Source organism: Branchiostoma belcheri, unplaced genomic scaffold (genome assembly GCF_001625305.1).
Source record: "Branchiostoma belcheri isolate BF01 breed outbred unplaced genomic scaffold, Haploidv18h27 scaffold3, whole genome shotgun sequence".
Lineage (NCBI taxonomy): Eukaryota > Metazoa > Chordata > Leptocardii > Amphioxiformes > Branchiostomatidae > Branchiostoma > Branchiostoma belcheri.
Window position 1 is genome coordinate 5,563,243 of NW_017803909.1, and position 17,183 is coordinate 5,580,425.

General features: G+C 44.9%; 3 protein-coding genes across 3 annotated transcripts; 1 reads left to right on the top strand and 2 right to left on the bottom strand.

Moving 5' to 3' along the window:
• Positions 1 to 988: 988 nt before the first annotated feature.
• LOC109473691 (amiloride-sensitive amine oxidase [copper-containing]-like) lies at positions 989 to 6,798 on the top strand. Its single transcript, XM_019773653.1, has 7 exons — positions 989 to 1,521; positions 2,875 to 3,161; positions 3,574 to 3,732; positions 4,170 to 4,401; positions 4,889 to 5,549; positions 5,866 to 6,042; positions 6,190 to 6,798. Exons 1-7 carry the CDS (start codon positions 1,050 to 1,052, stop codon positions 6,695 to 6,697), a joined length of 2,496 nt encoding a protein of 831 aa, XP_019629212.1. The 5' UTR covers positions 989 to 1,049; the 3' UTR covers positions 6,698 to 6,798.
• Positions 6,799 to 7,121: 323 nt separating this feature from the next.
• Positions 7,122 to 9,950, bottom strand: LOC109473694 (monocarboxylate transporter 13-like). Its single transcript, XM_019773657.1, has 4 exons — positions 9,743 to 9,950; positions 9,087 to 9,230; positions 8,021 to 8,824; positions 7,122 to 7,836 (listed from the first exon to the last, which is right to left on the bottom strand). The coding sequence occupies exons 1-4, from the start codon at positions 9,948 to 9,950 to the stop codon at positions 7,628 to 7,630; spliced, it is 1,365 nt and encodes a 454-aa protein (XP_019629216.1). The 3' UTR covers positions 7,122 to 7,627.
• A 1,759-nt stretch (positions 9,951 to 11,709) lies between these two features.
• On the bottom strand, positions 11,710 to 14,050 carry LOC109473693 (monocarboxylate transporter 13-like). The gene is made up of 4 exons (XM_019773656.1): positions 13,826 to 14,050; positions 13,394 to 13,537; positions 12,428 to 13,231; positions 11,710 to 12,203 (listed from the first exon to the last, which is right to left on the bottom strand). The coding sequence occupies exons 1-4, from the start codon at positions 14,031 to 14,033 to the stop codon at positions 11,986 to 11,988; spliced, it is 1,374 nt and encodes a 457-aa protein (XP_019629215.1). The 5' UTR covers positions 14,034 to 14,050; the 3' UTR covers positions 11,710 to 11,985.
• Positions 14,051 to 17,183: the final 3,133 nt, after the last annotated feature.

Sequence of the window (17,183 nt, forward strand, 5' to 3'; positions counted from 1 at the left end):
CGTTAGCTGAAGCCGCTGTAGATGTCAACAACGAACAGTTTGAAATGCAGAAGCCAGAACACAGTTCCCTTTCCCCAACAAGGAAGACCCCCCCCGGGAATCATGAAATCGTAGGTAGGGCTATGTTTTCTTTTAGTACATACGCGAAATGTCTTTGGTCTGGAATAGGTAATTGTACCCATCGCAACTGACGTCTGTTGCATTCTGTGCGTCTGTGTTATAATGCTAGACGGAAAGACGAACTGCATACATGTATAACATTACATACAAGTCAGCTATATATATATATAGACTGCAACTCAATGAAATGGTCGTCAGTGCCACGTTTGCTATCAGTGACTGAAACGTCATATAAAAGACAGATTAACAACATATACCTTTGGTGCACTCATCACCGGTCGATCCGAGGGCATTTGGATCAAATATAAAACCGCATGTCAGCCGCACGCCCGACTAATCAATCACATACACGGGCTCGCTCTGTGGCACCAAGTTGGCATTCTGTATAAATCTTGTGTCTTTGGCTTCGCCCCTATAACTGTGACCAACTGTAGGTTTCAATGTCACATCAACTCATCAAATTTTAATACGTAAAGCTGTTGAACCTTGGGCTTGCTACACTTACGTTAATTTTTATAGCATGGCAATATTCACGGCTTTTCGTGTGGTATGAAATATATGCAATTTTTTAAACCCGTTTGTTGCGAACAGGGACAGTTTCGCCTGCGCCATGTCAACGATTTCACATATTATCTCCGCTCAAAACGGATTTTATACGGAACATCGATCTCCATTTCATATCCAGGTCCGTTGTTTACTTCTTTTGTTTTGAAGGCAAATGGCCTTGAAAAGTCAGAATGTCCCATCGGGGGTAACTCAACACCGGTATAGGCGCATGTTAAAGGTCGAAAGTGCGCCTAAGGCGGTGCCTACACCGGTGTTGAGTTACCCCCAATGGGACATTCTGACTTTAAGGTCTTCTCAGCTGACTGGGTCTTCTCACCATACGGGCAACAGCTGAAATCTCGAAGGAACGCTCGCTTTGAACTATGAAAGATATGGAGATGAAAGAAGGGAAACGAGACTCTTCTACCTCTCCAAACTCGTCCGAAACTTTGTGGAAGACTGCGTTATTCTGGCAGGTCGTGTCTGCGGTACTTCTCCTCGTGTGCATCGCCCTAGCGGTGGCGCTCGGCGTGGTCTCGGGACGAGGAGGACATGGCGCCGAAGGGGAAGGGTCGGGATCGCCGGTGGTTGGACATGGCACCGAAGGGGGAGGGACGTCGGAACCGCCGGTGGTTGGCGACGGCCAGGGAGGAACAAATTGTTCCTCTACCTCTATCGGCCCGTGTCCAGCCGGTATGGCCACCGAGGAGGTTGATGAGGACTCCCCGGCCATGTATGACGACCTAACCGCCGAGGAACTGAGGGCGGTACGGGAGTATCTCCTGGGCCAGCCGGGTCTTGACATCACGCCATGGGAGGACGCTTCTTTCCACGATAACTACATCTACGGAATGGGTATAGTATACTCTATGTCCATTTGGGTAGGGGCGGGGTTAGTGCGGGGTATGATACTGCTATCCGTTTTGTAACGGGGCTCATTGTACTTGGGAATGGGTCCCCGGTCTAGGAGAAGCCGTGAGAAACAAGAGTTCCACGATCTCATACCTTCGCCAAATGATGTTAGCCATTCCGATTGAAGATTGATTGGTCACAAGTGTTTCATAGTCCTATGATCGAATGAAGCAGATTTATAGAATTCCCTCATTAATTATGCAAATTAGCTCCTGATTTGCATAGTTCTTGGAGAAGGTAATAAGTAGTGACGGTGTATGATTCAGAATAAACTCATGTATATGCTCGTTTCAGTAGAAACTCAGAAAGTGTGTGTTTATGTGTGATAAATTTTTGTTTGCGGGGGATAAATTTCACGTTAGGAAAGGAAATGAGATTTTTGCGGTGTTTTACGTTCGCGGTTGAAACAATACTTAAACATGGTAGTACATTTACAGTGCCTTTACTACGGTTACAAGATGCCTCTTATTGTAGGCATTGCAAATGTCATGGACAAGCTTAGCTGCTAGTACACAATGTTGTGGCAGTATGCCGCTATTGATGCATGTCTTCCAGTATTGTCTTGTCTAATTTCACATGCAGAAGCTCGGCGCGATTCTTGTTGAGAATAGATAGAGAAGAAGGATCAAATAGCGCGGTTCTTGTTGTGGAAACAGTAGAGAAGAAGGTCAAATAGCTTGTTTATTAAGACTCTCCTGATATGTATCTAAATGAGTGAAGCAAGTGCGTTTGTAAGTTCATCTGGATTTACTAGTAAACAAACGTCCGTGCCATCGCAGCCGATACAATCGCGCAGCGTCCTTGTCATGGGTTTACCATATGATGTTAAAAATGTGTCTCCTGATGTTAAATACTATATATAGCACAAAAAGGTGTTCCTGGCTGGAAGTGCAGTCTTGAATCAGCACCATCGGTTTTGTGAACAGGTGTTAGTCGGTGATCGCCTTAAAAACATCCACCCAGTACAGAAAAAAATCTTATAGACTAAGAAAAACTTTCAAAAAATCTAATAAACAGGCACAGTCTGCTATCAATAACCCCTAATAATAACCTCTGCTAAGTGGACTACACTGCAGTATGATTAAAATGAACCAGGTAACAGGCCAACTCGCGCATTCCCGCCAAAAGCCCGAGCAAGCTCCCAAAAGACTGGTTATCCAGCTGTAGTACTAAAACAAATCACATTCGCGATGTCATGACTTTGCGATGGAACGGTTAACGCGAATACCGTGAAAATAAAACCACCATGAACATTACAAGAGTTACATGCAAATATTGAAAACCTGACCGTTCCAGAGCTCCACCTTCCACCCAAGGCCGACGCTCTATCGTACCTGGACAATAACGGTCCCCGGCCGGAGAGACAGGCCTTGGTGACGGTGTACGGTGGCGGCAGGACGCAGCCCGTGGTGGAACAGTACGTGGTCGGGCCCCTGCCCAACCCCACCCGCCACACGGCCCACGCACCGGCCGGGAGGAAGAACCCCATCCCGTGGCACAGCCGAGCTCCGGAGACGAAGGAGTACACCCTGCTTATGCCGATGATAACACAGGCCACGAAGGAGACAGACAGAATCCTGAAGGTATGTGGCGCCGAGCTCTTCCTTATTCTTTGGAAAGATGTATCGTATAGGGTAAACAACTTTGAATAGCAGAGGTTTCTTCATTAGATAAAGTCTTAGAGTTGGCAGTGTTGTTTGATAATCCTATCGCCTCCTGTGAAACCACGCACAACTTTAAGAAATTCTTGCCAATTGCAGTATAGCCCGGGTGGCAGAGTGTTAGTCTTAGACTGTTGCCAGGGCCAGTCCACAGGCTAGGTCCTGGCCTAAGGCCAACATGCATCCAAGGAAATTTTACCACAGTATTAGCCCTTGGAACAGGCTAACTGCAGTATGGCTCTACGTCTCTGTAATTCAACAAACTGCCAAACTGTAACAAACGCTATTGACTAAGAATTCAGCACATCAGTTAGATTTGTCTAACTTTGCGCAGGAAAGTTTTGGATACACCTTCTACAACTGCAGTTCCCGGTGCCTGGCGGTAGCTGACACCGCACCACGCGGGTTCAGGAGCGGGGAGAGAAGGTCCTGGTTCCGCTTCAGTAGAAGCGTGGAGGGCAAGTTTCTGCATCCGGTGGGGTTCATGATACAGGTACGTCAATCTCACAAATGCACACACACGCACGCACACACGCACGCAGGCACACATACACGCACGCACACACATACACACACGCACACACACACACACACACACACACACACACACACACACACACACACATTCAATCGCCCATCCATCCATTCATTCATTCCATTCATTTATTCACTCTTGTTTCATCAAATATTAGATTCACGTTGCAGGATCAGGACATGTAGCCTGGGTGCCATCCGATTTGTAACGGCAACTCCGAAAAAATCGTTGCCATTACAAATCGATTGGCACCTAGGCTGCAGGACACGACCACCTTGCAAAAACGTGCACGATATGTGTTAAAACTAAAACTATGAGCACATATAGCACGTCTATACGTACAACGAATGAAGGCCCCGATAACTTACAGCGAAGATGCGCTCCCTGATTTCCAGATTAACCACGTCAGCCTGGACCCGGCCCAGTGGCGGGTGGAGAGAGTCTTCTATAACGGACAGTACTTCGCGTCCACGGCTGAGCTGGTGCAGAGTTATGACGACGGCTCGGCATGGAGGGCACAGCTCCCTGTCCTGGCTGGAGACGACGCTGTGTTCTCGACTTTCCGCCGCCGGGGCGACCCTCAACCCTCCCGGCCTCTCCGCGCGCCTGAGCTGATAGAACCCGACGGTTGGTAGGAGTTGCCCTCTAGCCGTTACAAACCTCGACCACATACGTCATACCTCAGCAAATTTGAGGGCATTGCCAAACATTTTTCGAGATAGAAAATGACTACTAGCCTAGATTTTACTGGATACCCTTCCTTATAATGCCACCAATATCTTGCTACAGAAACTGCAAGGATTGCTACCCTGTGAGGAACAACTGCCTATATATATATATATATATATAGCTATCACTCGGGGTCTTTAGAACATAGATGTAGACGACGAATCGTCGATATTTGATCTATGCATTAAATGAATGAATGAATGAATGCGATATGAATGCCTCTAACGTCCATCTGTTATAACGTAACCTTTCTGCTTGACTGAACGCAACCTATATGATCCTTTGAACATTGCTTCCTCTTAGACGCCACTGCATACAGTCGTTGATGAGTCACTGTTTGGTACTCACCAATTAGACATAAATGAACTCTCCCATCACATCACAGGTCGACGGTACAAGGTGCAGGGCCGCCGTGTGGAGTACATGGGGTGGAGTTTTAACTGGAGGCTGAGCACCACGCAGGGTCTGCAGCTGTACGATGTCCGGATGAAGGACCAGCGCGTCGTGTACGAGCTGGGTCTGCAAGACGCGGGCACGTGGTACTCCGGGACCGACCCGCTCATGCTGTCCGCGCTGTACGTCGACAACGCCTGGCCACAATCGGGCAGTTTCGAGCTCCTCCGCGGCGTGGACTGTCCCAAGACGGCGACGTACTTCGACGCGCTCCACCACCAGGACACCGGCAAACCGCGCCGCTTCAAAAACGCCGTCTGCGCCTTCGAACTGGACACTGGGATTCCTCTCCGCCGCCATTTTGATTCAGACGACGCCGGCGGCTACACTTTTTATGGAGGCATGGTGGATCACGTGCTTGTCTTACGTCACATCAATGTCGTGTACAACTACGACTTCGTCTACGACTACATATTCCACCAGAATGGAGTACTGGAGGTAAAAACCAGCCTCACAGGCTATCTCCAACCTACGTTTTACACACCAGACCAGGACCCGTACGGCTACCGGATGTGGGTCAATCAAGTCGGGAACGTGCATCAGCACTTCTTCAACTTCAAGGTGGATCTGGACATTGTTAGCGCGCAAAATCGGTAAGTTGTCGAGTATAGAATTTAAAAAGTGGTGTAACAATTAAGGAGTGGATATCAATTATTAGTATGTCTGTATGATCTTAGATGCCACCACTAACTCGAAGCTGTCACCATTAATTAATAAGAAAGTACTAAGTGTCAACGAAGGCATGGTATAACAATTTTAGATGCAATGAAACAATTGTAAATTAGTCCTAGTAGTATTCACGGACCAGGCAAGGTAAATAAGTCGCCGTCATTGAGGTGAATCACGACAAAAAGTGTCAGAAAATCTTAAGCAAAGCAAATATTGAAGGATTCTTCCCTGCCATGTTAGGTTTGAAACCGTGGACATCGTTTTGGAGAACATCACCAACCCTGAGCGGCCGGAGCTGCGCCACATCCAGACCCGCATCCAGCGGAACCTCAAGACTACCGAGAAGGAAGCCGCCGTGCAGTACGACTTCAACCGGCCCAAGTACTACAACTTCTACAGCGAAGAACACAGAAACAGGTGAATTATTTCGCTTTTTTGTAACACGTGCAGCAATACCAACGTGTCGGCCAGCGGTCGACGTTGCTTACTAAATCACTGCTCGCTATATTTTTGTCACAATTCATGTCGCTATTCTCCCGTTTCTCATGTCATATTATGTTTCAGGTTTGACGCTCACCGCGGGTACCGGTTACAGCTGAACGGGATTGCCAAGAGTCTGTTCCCGCGAGAGTGGGAACCCGTCAACGGCGCGGCGTGGATGGACTACCAGGTGGCCGTCACCCGTCGGAAGGACTCCGAGCCCAGCAGCTCCTCCATCTTCAACCAGAACGACCTGTACGACCCCGTGGTCAACTTCCAGTCCTTCATAGACGACAACGAGAACATCGTGGACGAGGACCTGGTGGCGTGGGTCACCCTGGCGGCGCACCACGTCCCGCACTCCGAGGACTTCCCCACCACCGCCACGGCAGGCAACCAGCTGCAGTTCTTCATCCGACCCTTCCACTTCTACGACGAGGACCCCTCGGCGGCGTCGTCCAACGCCGTCCACGTCACCCCGGGTGACGACTTCCGATCGGCCGTCGTGGACAGGTTTGGCACACCGGAAACGACGTCATGCTTCCCGAAGACAAGCCCTTTCTCCTTTAACGGCACGTGGCGCGAAGTATAACAGAATGCTGCGCATGCCTTTAGTAGTAGTTTGTTAATCACAATCACAACACAAAATCACGATTACCGAATTTTCGTCCAATCCTTCAACCTTCTTCAGGAACCACCAATCCAGACACGTGACTTGCCTTGCTTTTGCCTGTAGCTGTGTGAAGTCTGTTTTTGCAGTTTTTTTACCGTCACGTTAGCTACAAGTATTCTATACTCAAATTATGGTGATTCTATATACTCAGCCTAACAGGTCATTAGACTTAATCTCCAAGCAGATCCCTCTCGGTGGCAAAAAGACAGTATCAAATTGGCCAGGCAGTATCCATTAGCCAGAGAAGCTCCGCGGCCACCGACGTTGGTGGGGATCAAGACAAAAACAAAACGGCCATATATAAAAAGGTAACGATCATTCCCCCACAACCTCTGCTTGGAGAGTACATTAGACTCTCAAACGTTTTGTTTTTCTTACGCACGTTTTGAGTGTATCTGTGTGCAGCAGTAATAACCAAGGTTGAAATTAGCTGTGTGACTCTTCGTGCGGGACCACTAATAGTTCACTTTGGCTGATATCTAATATAATATTGTGCAGAAAAACGCAGTCCACATGAGCAATAAAGAAAAACATAGATATGTCCTTCGTAATGTATCTTCGTTATAAAAAGCACTGGAATAAGTTTACTTTTATATATGCATTCAGCAACACAATAAAGAATTAACTCTTGTAAACCAACAAGTCACCTGTAAGCATCAGAACTAATATTTCTTCCCAAAAATTTGGAGTAAACATTTGGCTTCTTCTGATATGCGGTCTAGAATAAGATACACCCACTCCCGATGCACGCTTAAATTCTGTGCCGAACATTCCTGAAATTCTCGGTACGTCGGTTTTGCCCAAATCACTTCTGCTACCACTTCTCATACAAGCGACATCAGCTATAGCCTATACATCGCCAACCCGTTTAACATATTTGAGGACGACAGCTTTATCCGCGGTTTGGTCTGGAAGTTCACCGATGTCAGAACCGAGCGTCTTGCTTGTCGAAGACGTGGAACACGGGATGAGGAGCAAGACGAGGACGGAGAGGAAGGTGAAGATGGCGGCCACGTAGAACGACATGTCGTAGTTACCAGTTGCGTCGTACAGCCAACCTGTAAGGACGACAAAATCGGGCGGTGTAATTTTTGAATAGTCTAGTCCATACCCTGTCGTACTAAAGGTATCCTCTGACTTTTATTTTAATACAAGGATAGTGTTATGAGAACTACGTTATGAGGACGACGTTTAGAAAAGTGGAAACGGGCCTGTATACCAAATAAATGCCCCATTGCTCACCTGCTATGGGTGGTCCAAGTAGAAAGGCGACACCCTGACAAACAAAGTTCCACCCAAGACCGCCGGATATCCGTGAAACTCCGCTGTATTTTCGAACCAACACAGCGATAAGTGGTTGAAAAACTCCCGACGAAAGTCCATAGAACACCATACACACGACCAGGCCCACGTAGGTTGTCGCAAACGGTATGGCGATGTTAGCTATGGTCAGTCCACTAAGACCAATCGCGTAGTAATAGATCTTACTGATCTTTCCTCTGTCCGACAGCCAACCGTTTATTGGCCTTGAGACGGCCTCACAGGCACCAAAGACAGACAACAGAAAAGAAGCCTGCGTTTTCCCCACTCCAAGCATTTGGGCGTGGGCGACAAGGTGTACAAGTATAATAGATATGCCGAGAATCGTCCACAGTAGGGACATACCGAAAAGGAGAAAAGGACGGTGTTTAAGCAAAGTTACATCGAACGTTTCCATGATCTGATGTAACGGGGCGACTCCTTTCGCCTGTGTTTCATCACTGTTGTGTGTCTCTGTGTCAGCGTGTTCCTCTCTGCGATCTTCCTTGAGATGTATGGGTCTCAAAAGGGCACCGCAAACACAGCCGTTCAGCATCAGACCGGCGACGATCAAGAGAGCCCCTCTCCATCCGAACTCATCGATAAGGAACTGGAAGAGCGGAGGAAGAGCGAACTGGCCCACACCAGTTCCACAGATGGCTATCCCATTGGCTGTGGCGTGCCGCTTGTCAAAGTAACGTCCAATCATGGCTAGGCTCGGGGACAACACCAGTGACATACCGAACCCTGAAGAGCATAAAAACAGCAAATCATTACCTCTAGTGATACAACAAAACTCTCACATTTACTGCACCTCCTAAACTTCACGGAGTAACAAGTACGGAATTATGCTCCTATGTGAGATACATAGATATGGCTAAAGCAAAACAGTCTCTTGCGTAGCCATCATAAGTAACATATAAGTACAGACCTGCAATTTACTGGATACGCGATGAAAAAGGGAAAGAAGGGAAACAACTCCGGAATTACTCAACATATGTCTTATGACCTGTGAGAAAGCCCACGCTGAAGAACAGGTGTATCATCTCCTGCGCGAAGAAACTGACGATCAGTCCTACGGCTGAAATGACGCTACCTGCGATGATGACGGCGCGGCAACTGGTCAGGTTGCTCAGGGCACCGGCCAAGGGAGCTGCAACGGGATGCATCATTAACAGACGTCAAAGGCACAGCCGTAATCTTAAAATCATCAGCTAAGCGGTTTCAGGTTCTACTCGGGAACGCTAAATCCTGATCCATAACCTGGGTACCATCCTGGTTAGTTTACGTTCGCTCCCCCAGGCACTACCGAACGTCGTAAACTAACCAGGATGGTACCCAGGATAACTGATCCATGTTTTATGAAAAACATTTCACTGGGATGTTTTACCACTAGACCAGAGAAAATGAGCAAACTGACAAATCGACAATCACAGCCACAATATTTAAACACTGCTTTACTGAACACAAACATGGTCGTCATTGTTATCACTTGGAATATCCAACTTCACTCTGAACATCATGCATATGATGATACTCGAGTGTTCGAGAATGAAGCATTGTCTTTCGTCAGTATCAAGGTCGTAGCTATCTATCAGACCACTGGCCAAAAATATTGGTAGCCATATAATCTGTACTTGTACTTGTATAGTAATGTATACTCACAGCACACAAGCAGGCACGCCACTAAAATAGAGCCGGTGAAGGAAGTAATTCCGGCACCCTCCTGGAAAACCTCACGGAACTCTGCGTAGAACACGCCGAAGGATAAGCATGTTGCATACAGCACGGCATGGATAAAGAAAGTGGCTGCCACAACCACCCAACCCCACCCGCCATCTGGCGCTTTGTCCTGGACCTGTACCCGTGCCATCGCTCGAAGGTTTGTGTTGGCCTGAGTGATATATGAATGGACGAAATCAGCGAGAAATTCACAATAATGATATTAAAATCAACTGAGAGTTCCATGACCTTATAACATCACCAACTGATGTTTAAATTAATGACTTAGGACTTATGGAAGTTTTTAATTGATTATGCAAATAAGATCCTCATTTGCATCATTTCTCATTTCATATACAGTATGTGATGACCACCTTTAAATTGGACCTGGGACGTCGACATTGCCCTTATTTCATTGCGTCATTCGACATGTATATTTTGGAGCTAATGTAAGTCCTACTTTCTACACTACCGTAGGTCAAACATGTTTTCGCCTGGTACGTATATAACTTGACGTACACTTAAATCGTGTGGTTCATCCAATTAGGATAGTCAAAGCTCTTCGTTTTATTTAAGACTGGCATATTAATTAATACTAAACAATTAGACTCACCTTGTTCAGAGTATTGCGCCGTCTACTCCGTCTGTATTTTGTTATCAAACAAGTCTAACCAGTGTTGTTTGGCCTAATGGTGTCAGGTTACTTCATTGAACTTAAGTAACCCTTGCATCCTTGACCCATAGCTAGTTGTCTGACGAGGTGCCTTTTGTACTTTTGTTTACTTCTGTTACATGCAAAAGGTCGAAGCACTTCGTTTGTTCTTACGCATATATGTAGTGTAGGAATACTTTCTTTGAACAAATTTCTGGATCCCAAGGTTCTATCATACGGTTCTTCCAGAATATTTTGCTACAGGGTGATTGGGGGTATACAATGCACGTATAAATGTGGGAAAAGAACCATTGGGTTTGAGTATTTATATGGTGAAACGCGGCAAGGTACGATGTTTCCCCACCACGTTTAACTCTGAGAATCATGCTCTAGCCGGTACTGGGAAAACAAGAGATGAGAGATTTCAAACATCCCGGAAGTGAATTGGTTCGCACTAGCAAAGTCGTATGGTGGGTCTAGGCCTAGGGTACGGCTTAGGCTCTAAAACCTGCTTACCATAGAATGTATCCACTGTTGTATATCAATCCACACCATCCCTCATGTCCCATGTTCTTACCAGGTGTAACTGGTGTCTTCTTTACCGAACCACTTCCATCTTTAAAGTAGCCACGCTCATGTTGACGACACGGTCATAGTTCTGAGTGGAGGTCCGCGCACTGATTTAAGGTGGGTAATACTAGTAGCCAGTCTGCAGTACCTTGACCCTTCACTTGGCGGCGCAAAATTGACGCCGTGTCACGGTCAGGTGCGAGCTAAGAATGGGGATCTGATATTGGACCTGCAGGTGCACCACATCATGAGATTGTGGGCGAATAGTTCGGGTACAACGTAGTGCGGCACAATACTTGTGACAGCAGCAGATATTCACTGCACAACTCAATAGGCTCGCCGCGTCACATTCAAGAAAAATACATATACGTGTTTCAAGTCACCTTCAAGAAAACATAGCTCTATGGAGCTCTTTAGAAACAAAAGAAAAAAAATACTCCGGAATGTATAGGTGGTGTATTTGTATTTGTAACTTCTGGATGATTAGTACAGCCCCTACTGGTATCATAGCTTAATAGTCATAAACACCGCATAAGTATGTCCTTTGTAATGCGTCTTCGTTATATAAAGTACTTTAATACTTCAGTAGAATGAACCCTCGTAAACAAACAAGTCACCCGTAAGCGTCAGAACCAATATTTATTCCCAAACATTTGGAGTAAACATGTAGCTTTTTCTCATACGCCGTGTTCTTGATATATATGTACTATCTAGATACGGTCACATTTAAGTTGACACTCCCGATGCGCGTAAAATTGCCATACCGAACATTCCTGAAATTCTATGTACGTCGCATTTGCCAAAATCACTTCTGCTAGCCTAGTATCATTTCCGAACCACTTCTGCAAGCGATTTCAGCTAGCCGATACGTCGCCAACTAGCCTGTGAAACCCAAGCTCTGGGGGGGCTCCCTAGATAGACCGCCATCCAACTAACTAGGGAGCCAGCGAAAAGCGAGGTTCAGTCAGGCTACCTCGCCAACCCGTTTGACATCTTTCAGAACGACAGCTTTATCTACGGTTTGTAATTGGTCTGGAAGTTCACCGCTGTCAGAGCCGAGCGTCTTGCTTGTCGAAGACGTGGAACACGGGATGAGGAGCAAGACGAGGGCGGAGAGGAAGGTGAAGATGGCGGCCACGTAGAACGACATGTCGTAGTTACCAGTTGCGTCGTATAGCCAACCTGTAAGGACGACAAAATCGGGCGGTTGTCTTTCATTAGTACAGTCTCTACCCTGTCGTACTAAAGGTATCATTGTGGCTGTTTAAAACTAGGATTTCAAAACAAGGACAATGTTATGAGAACTATGTTATGAGGACGACGTTAAGAAAAGTGGAAACGGGTGTTGTCCCCGGTCTGTATACTGTGCTTAAGCTCCAAATAATTGTCCCATATTCATTGCTCACCTGCTAAGGGTGGTCCAAGTAGAAAGGCGACACCCTGACAAACAAAGTTCCATCCAAGCCCGCCGGATATCCGTGAAACTCCGCTGTATTTCCGCACCAATACAGCAATGAGTGGATGAAAAACTCCAGAGAAAAGCCCATAGAACACCATACACACCACCAGGCCCACGTAGGTTGTCGCAAACGGTATGGCGACGTTAGCCATGGTCAGTCCAACAAGACCAATCGCGTAGTAATAGATCTTACTGATCTTTCCTCTGTCCGATAGCCAACCGTTTATTGGTCTTGAGACTGCATCGGAGGCGCCCATGATAGACAACAGGAAAGACGCCTGCGTTTTCTCCACCCCGAGTTCTTGCGCGTAGGCGACAAGATGTACATATATGATAGACATGCCTAGAATCGTCCACAGTAGCGACATGTCGTAAAGGAGAAAAGGACGGTGTTTAAGTAAACTCACGTCGAACGTTTCCACGACCTGGCGTACAAGAACGACGCCTTTCGTCTGTTTCTGATTACTGTTCTGCGTTTCTCTGTTAGCTTGTTCCTCTCTGCGATCTTCTTTGAGATGTATGGGTCTCAACAGGGCACCGCAAACACAACCATTCAGCTGCAGACCGGCGACAATCAGGAGAGCCCCTCTCCAGCCGAACTCATCGATAAGGAACTGGAAGAGCGGAGGAAGAGCGAACTGGCCGACGCCAGTTCCACAGATGGCTATCCCATTGGCTGTGGCGTGCCGCTTGTCAAAGTAACGCCCAAGAGTGGCTAGGCTTAGGGAGTACATAAGAGACATGCCAAACCCTGAAGAACATAAGAAAAACAGAAAGCTGTTACTAGTAGTCACAAAACAAACCCACTAAGCTTAACTCCAATTTACTGGATACGCGATGCTCAAGAAAATGGAAAAGAAAGGGAAACACTCCAGAATTAATATTACTGAAAATATGTGCAACATATACCGACCTGTGAGAAAGCCCACGCTGAAGAACAGGTGTATCATCTCCTGCGCGAAGAAACTGACGATCAGTCCTACGGCAGAAATGACGCTACCTGCGATGATGACGGCGCGGCAACTGGTCAGGTTGCTCAGGGCACCAGCCAAGGGAGCTGCAACGGGATGCAGGCTCTATTTGAGAACGCTGATTACTGATTCATGTTTTATGAAAAAAAAAACATTTCTCTGGGTTTTACCAATAAAACGGATACAATGAGTGAACGGATAAATTGGCAATCATAGCCACAATATATAAATACGATTGTCATTGTTATCACCTCGCATATCCAACTTTATCAGTGCATATGATTGTATCGTTAGAATTGTTTCTATCGCCAATATCATTGCAGTAGCCATATTTTGCCATTGGCAAAATAGACGTCTGTACTCAGTATACTCACAGCACACAAGCAGAGTCGCTACTAAAATAGAGCTGATGAAGGAAGTAACTCCGGCTCCCTCCTGGAAAACCTCGCGGAACTCTGCGTAGAACACGCCGAAGGATATGGATGCTGCTAGCATCACGGCATGGATGAAGAAAGTACCGGCCACAACCACCCAACCCCACCCGCCGTCTGGCGCTTTTTCCAGGACCTGCACCCGTGCCATCGCTCGGGGGTGTGTTTTGGCCTGAGTGACATATACATGGACGAAATCAGTGAGAAATTCACACCAATGAAATTAGAGTTCCACGACTTTATAACATCGCCAACTGATGTTTAACTTAATGACTAACGCCCTTTGAATGTTTTTAATTGATTATGCAGATAAAATCCTCATTTGCATGCATTATATCAGTTGATCATATTCGCCACCCATTGTGTTATAAAAAGGCAATTTTTTTTATTTGAAGATTCACCATCAGTAATGCTGATTAATCCTCTCATTCTAAATTAGCTAAACATATTATATACTAGTAGTTACTGTTTACAAATAAGTCTACATTTTGACTTCTTACTTCACATATACATACAGTCTGTGATCACCTTTAATTTTTGGACCTGGGACGTCGACGCGTCGACATCATTCCCTTATTTCATTGCATCAGCAGACATGTATAGTTTGGAGGTACATAGATCAAACATGTTTTCGCCTGGTATACGTATGTGAATTGAATACATTTACATCGTGTGGCTGATTCACTACCTTAACTCTCAGTTTATAGGATATCCAAAGCAAGACTCGTTTCATTTAGGACTGCCATATCTATTAAACTCACCGTATTGGCTTATATCCAGAGTATTGCGCCGTCTATTCCGTCTGTATTTTGTCATCAAACAGGTTTAAACCGGCGCCAACCAGTGTTGTTTGATCTTCTGTCTGGTGTCAGGTAACTTCATTGAACTTGAGTAACCCTTGCACCCTTGACCTTCTTGTCTGACGACGTGCCTTTTCTACTTTTGTTTACCTCTGTTACAATGCGAAGGTCGAATCGCTTCGCTCTTTTGTGCTGCATTTAACTTTATGCAGTGTAGGAACGCAATATACTTGCTTTGAACAAATGTCTGAATCTCAAGGTTCTATCATACCTGTATTTTTGTATCAACCTCATTGTTACCTTTTTTACACACTTTCAGAATCTTTTGCTACAGGGTGATTTGGGGTATTGTACAATGCACGTAGTCTGGGGAAACCAAAGTGTTTGAGCATTTACATGGTAAAACGCAGCAAGGTCCGATGTTTTCCCACCACGTTTTATCACTGAAAATCATGCCCTACATGTAGGTACTTGGAAAACAAGAAATGAGAGATTTCAAACATCCCGGAAGTAGATTGGATTGCGTTAGTAATGTTGCATGGTGGTTTAGGGCAGGGTTTATGCTCTAAAAACCTCCTTGGCGTTAATAATTGCACTATTATATTTCAATCCATACCCTTCCAAGTCTCCCGTGATCTTACCTAGAGTAACTGGTATCTTCTTTACGGAACCGCTTCCATCTTAAAAGAAGCCAGGCTCTCACGTTGACGACACGGCCGCAGTTGAGTACTGATTTATGGTGGACCTGCAGTACCTTGACTCTTCACTGGGCGGCGTTAAATTGACGCCATATGTCACGGTCAGGTGCGAGCTGATATAGATGATTCTTTATTGACACAACAAAAAAGTACAGAGACTTTTGTATGGTCTTCTACAACTTAACTAAAGATCTAACAAAGCTACATACATGTGTGGATAACGTCATCTTACGTACAGAGTATATGTATGATGTAACAATAAAGGTTAACTATTCTCTAACATGTGGTCTCTAAGATCGAAACATTCTTTAATGTATTTTCCTATTTGAACACTGTATTGGTTATCTCCCCTGAGAATGAAGTTGAATTTATCTATAGCATCTAACGTATTGAAATCAATTGAACAAGCGGAAAGAAAGGTGAACAGCAATAGGCGCTTATCATTGTATAGTGTACAATCCATTATAAAATGGTGCTCATTTTCAATCATGTTTGGACAAAATGGACAGAACCGTTGGTCATTTGGTATTTTCTTGTATCGACCCATTTCTATGTTTAATTTATGACAACTAATTCTTAATTTTGTGATCGCTTTTCGGATATCTAGATTGTGTATACTTGATAGGTATTGTTTTTGTCCATAATTTTCCTTTAATGCGGTATAAACAGAAAGTTTTGCGTTGTTACTAATAGAATTATACCATTTTTGTATATATATATCTTGAAGGCGGGATCGTAATTGATTGGTTATCGTATCCACTTGGTATGACCCGGGGTTCGTCCAGAATTGTCCAAGACCATTGTAATTCAGAATGTCATTTACGTGGTTAAGCCAATCGTGTTTACCAGAATATAAAACATCGTATGCTTCACGAAGTAAGCTGTCTTCGGGCAAGTTAACAAAACGATGCCAGTATTTTATTAATTGTATTTCAGTATCTATTATTATTGGAAAGGTTCCTACTTCTCCACGAACACCATCATTTGATGCTTTTGTATTAACTCTAAGTAAAAATTTTTGAAAGTTCATATCGATGGCATCAAATTCTGGAATATGTTGAGAAAGATGTATATTTTCAATTGAAAAGTTGTCGTTTTCTAATTTTAGACGAGACGCTAGATTAAAAAACATGTCCTTATCTGCCCTTCTTTCAAAATGAATCACATATGTGTGGGCACAAGTGGAGCTTAAACTCTTTCTAACCGAGGCAGAAATGTTTTCCTCTATACCAAGTTTCTCTAATACAGTGGAGAAAATGTTTTTTGGTGTGGATTCTGAAATACGCGTAGAAACATTAAGTTTTAGTGTTTTAGATGTTTGGTCGAAACAAGTTAATTCGGATCCATATAGAAAAATCGGCTTTACAAATTTGTTGAAAAGACTTTTTGCTAATTGAATTGAAATGTTAGTTTCAGAAAACAAAAGGGATTTAAGTTTGAATAGCGCTCTCATTGCTTTAGTTTTTAAATATTTTCTGGCGGTTTTAAATTTGCCCGAAGACGTGAGAGGTATACCGAGATAAGTGTAGCTGTCGGTAACTTCAATTTCCTTTCCATATATATAGAATCTATTTAGACATTTGTTTGGTATTCCTTTCGCGAATATAAGAACTTTGGTTTTAGTTACATTAACACTCAATTTCCATCTATTGCAGTATGTTTCTAAATTGTTTATACAATTCTGTAGACCTTCTTTAGACAGTGAGATTAGGGCGAGGTCGTCCGCCCAAGATAAACAGTTAAGTGATGTAGAAGTTAAAGTTGCAGGGTCACATTTGTTTGGATCAAAACATGAAGGTAGGT

Bases quoted from the DNA above. Each gene is read 5' to 3' on its own strand.
- LOC109473691 (XM_019773653.1), top strand. From the start codon at position 1,050: ATGAAAGATATGGAGATGAAAGAAGGGAAACGAGACTCTTCTACCTCT. The intron at 1,522-2,874 runs GTATAGTATACT...TGACCGTTCCAG, and splicing joins TAACTACATCTACGGAATGG to AGCTCCACCTTCCACCCAAG. The intron at 3,733-4,169 runs GTACGTCAATCT...CCTGATTTCCAG, and splicing joins CGGTGGGGTTCATGATACAG to ATTAACCACGTCAGCCTGGA.
- LOC109473694 (XM_019773657.1), bottom strand. From the start codon at position 9,950: ATGGCACGGGTACAGGTCCAGGACAAAGCGCCAGATGGCGGGTGGGGT. The intron at 9,231-9,742 runs GTGAGTATACAT...ATCCCGTTGCAG, and splicing joins GGCGTGCCTGCTTGTGTGCT to CTCCCTTGGCCGGTGCCCTG. The intron at 7,837-8,020 runs GTGAGCAATGGG...TCGTCCTTACAG, and splicing joins ACTTGGACCACCCATAGCAG to GTTGGCTGTACGACGCAACT.
- LOC109473693 (XM_019773656.1), bottom strand. From the start codon at position 14,033: ATGGCACGGGTGCAGGTCCTGGAAAAAGCGCCAGACGGCGGGTGGGGT. The intron at 13,538-13,825 runs GTGAGTATACTG...ATCCCGTTGCAG, and splicing joins AGCGACTCTGCTTGTGTGCT to CTCCCTTGGCTGGTGCCCTG. The intron at 13,232-13,393 runs GTCGGTATATGT...TATGTTCTTCAG, and splicing joins CAGCGTGGGCTTTCTCACAG to GGTTTGGCATGTCTCTTATG.